Source organism: Anastrepha ludens, chromosome 6, assembly GCF_028408465.1.
Source record: "Anastrepha ludens isolate Willacy chromosome 6, idAnaLude1.1, whole genome shotgun sequence".
NCBI lineage: Eukaryota > Metazoa > Arthropoda > Insecta > Diptera > Tephritidae > Anastrepha > Anastrepha ludens.
Window position 1 is genome coordinate 24,899,664 of NC_071502.1, and position 3,040 is coordinate 24,902,703.

General features: G+C 35.1%; 1 protein-coding gene across 1 annotated transcript; it reads right to left on the reverse strand.

Annotated features, from left to right (window-relative positions):
- Nucleotides 1-943: 943 nt before the first annotated feature.
- LOC128868161 (coenzyme Q-binding protein COQ10, mitochondrial-like) lies at nt 944-1,906 on the reverse strand. The gene is made up of 3 exons (XM_054109959.1): nt 1,753-1,906; nt 1,493-1,596; nt 944-1,426 (listed from the first exon to the last, which is right to left on the reverse strand). Exons 1-3 carry the CDS (start codon nt 1,861-1,863, stop codon nt 976-978), a joined length of 666 nt encoding a protein of 221 aa, XP_053965934.1. The 5' UTR covers nt 1,864-1,906; the 3' UTR covers nt 944-975.
- Nucleotides 1,907-3,040: the final 1,134 nt, after the last annotated feature.

The window sequence follows — 3,040 nt, forward strand, 5'->3', positions numbered from 1 at the left end:
TTTTATTAAAAAATATTGAAAATTGACAAATTTATGTAATTAAACGTAACGAGTTAAAAACAAATGATTATTAAAAAATATTGAAAATTGACAAATTTTTTTTTTTTTTTTTTTTTTTTAGAATAATTCGCAAGCTCGTCCAGCAAGACCCATATCGACTAAGAAAATAAACTTCGATACTGAATGAAAAAGTTCTGTCTGAATGTGTTTCATTAGAACAACCAACTGTCTTTCAAATCGCAATAACGGTAGTTAAGTATTGCACGTTCATAGCTTTAATAGTTTACCGATAAGAAAGTTAACCCTTAACGACCGCTACATCCCTGGTTTGTTGACCACATAAAATTATAAATCAAGTAAATATATTGAATTAATATCAAAATAAATCAGATTAATGTTTAGTTAAAGTTTTCATTCTTATAAACGTTTCAGAATTTCACCTCTAATTTCCCCGACGTCTTATGGGCGAGTATTACAAAAAAGCTCTCGGCCGTTAAGAGTTAATATCATCCATCCACTCATACATTTTACCCAGGAACTTAAAAAAGCACGGTTGTTATACCACAAAAAGGAACTGTAACAGTTTGGTTATTATTTCTTGTTTTAAAATGTTTATTTACAATAGACTTAACCACTAATTTAATAAATTTGTTATCTTTGAGTAATTTTGTTTGAAACAGATACACACCTCAGCTCTGGGTACTGTCGGTGAGGCTTTTTTTTCTTGTTTGCTTATGATTACCATGTAAAGCTTTGTACAAAATAGTGTGATCTCGTGTGAACTATAAGTAAAAATATACTTATGTATGTATGCACTTATGTACAAATGTATGTATAAGTTTAACAATGATATTTTTGCAATATATAATAATAATATATAATATAATAATAAAAGTATATAAATAAAAATAATCAATCACACAAAAGTACTTGAATACGGAGTTATTTATGTTTAACTTGTTCATTGCGTCTTGGTCAAGATCTTCGCCATAATATAAGCGATTTAATTGAAGGTGGTCCATATCGTCGTTCAGCTTCTGCCACAAAAGCATGGTCCATTTGATCGCAAATTAAATCGAAAAAAATATTTGCAATATTGCTGTGTATCAGCGATTTGAATTCGAAAGCTACTTTGAAATCCACAACACAAGATTGTGGAATATCCTTCAGACCGGGACTAAATCGCCAATTGTTACGCAAATAGTTGAATAATCTTCCATCTGTGCATACAGATTTTACCAGCACAGGATTTTGAAGCGAAACATTTGATGTATAACTTTCATTCAGCGGTGGGAAACCGACAATTAAGTCAGCCTTGAAGCCGTCATTACGCTTACTGTGTACGAGTGATTTCTTCACGTATGGCACAAACTTATAATAGTTCGATACGTCGGCGACCACATCATACATTTCTTGCATCGAGTATCTGCAAATTTGCGAAACGCCAACTTAAGTGAGTAATAGCGGATGCAATACACATTTGCACGCCTACCCAATTAACTCCTTTTTGGCATATTCCCGATTCTTGTTTGTAAGATCACTAAAAGTGAAGAAGTCTCGTTGAGGACAGTTCACGTTTCTGCCGGCAGCTGTGCTACAAAGAGAAGTAAACAAACTTGAAAAAATTAAGTTGCGAATTGCGATTTCCATATCGAGTTCATGTAGACACATTCGAACTGGTACGATATGCTTTGGTAGGGGTTATATAATTTTCATTGAAATTAGATTTTTGTATGAAATAAGTAATACTTACAATTGTGTGTAGGTGCAACCGATAAGTTGCCTATTTGCCAGCAACAATTTTGCGTTCTTGAACATTACGCCACAAAAAATTCCACAGCTACGTGTGAACGATCTGCCCATCTGGAATTCACTATTTACACTATTGAAACAATAACACACGAATTGTTTTTTTTTTTGTGCTTTGAAAATTTATTATATTATTATTTAAAATTTTTATTTTCGTGTTCTCCGTATTCAAGTCAAGTTACAACTGAGCATAATTCAATAATGAATCATGACAACTGATTCCATTTTTTTCAATGAGGTTATGATGTCAGTGAAGGAAATATTTCTGCCGGTTTCACAGTAGTTTCTGTGAAGTGAATTTTAAAGCGTGTATATGTAAAATATCTTATAACTCAAGAACGGGCTCACCTATCCAAACCAAATTTTTAGGCTTTGTTTGGACTATTCAGTAGATGGTTTGTGTTTTGAAATTTTAAGAATCGGATACCAGGGTCTCGAGAAATAGGCCAAAACGTGAACCCGGGTAACCCTAGGATGTGTTTGTACAATATGGGTAGCAAATGGAAGCGGTTGATGATTTCTATAGTATAGAGTATTTTTCATACCGTTCCGTGACTAGGGTCTGGAGATATAATCCAAAACGTGGACCCGGGTAACCCTAGGATGTGTTTGTACAATATGGGTAGCAAATGGAAGCTGCTGATGATTCTATAGTATAGAGTATTTTTGATGCCGCTCCGTGACTAGGGTCTCGAGATATCGGCCAAAATGTGGACCCCGATAACTTAAGGATGTGTTCGTACAATATGGGTAGCAAATGGGAGCTGTTGATAAATGCTAATGAAAAGAGGACTTTTCTTTTCGCTAGGTAACTAAGGACTCCAGATATAGACCAATTGGGAACTCGCCTTCAGGTTAAGAGATTGCATTGCATTCTTATGTACTACAACCAGTTATAATGTTTTAAGCGGCGGGCGGTCCCTTCTTCTCTGTCTGTGGCATTTACCGAAGCGTATTTGTTGAGGTGGGTAACACGTGTTAGCCCGCAATGTGTGACCTGCCCATCTCAATCTGTTGATCATGATTGTGGTTATCACAGATGGGATATAGCTTTTAAAAAATTAGAAATTTTCAATGTGGGCAGTATATTAACAAATGTAAGTGGCGTTCCTCAAACAGTCGGTTCTATGTTACCGGAACACCCGGACTTACTATATGTAGTATATCCGGTCAAGGACTGTCACTCCTGCAGCACTCCCCGTACAAGTATGGGGAATGTTTTTCCTCTTAC

Coding starts and splice junctions, on each gene's coding strand:
- LOC128868161 (XM_054109959.1), bottom strand. CDS start 1,863: ATGGGCAGATCGTTCACACGTAGCTGTGGAATTTTTTGTGGCGTAATG. Junction 1,597..1,752: donor GTTGCACCTACACACAATTG/TAAGTATTACTT, acceptor ACTTCTCTTTGT/AGCACAGCTGCCGGCAGAAA. Junction 1,427..1,492: donor GCCAAAAAGGAGTTAATTGG/GTAGGCGTGCAA, acceptor GCAAATTTGCAG/ATACTCGATGCAAGAAATGT.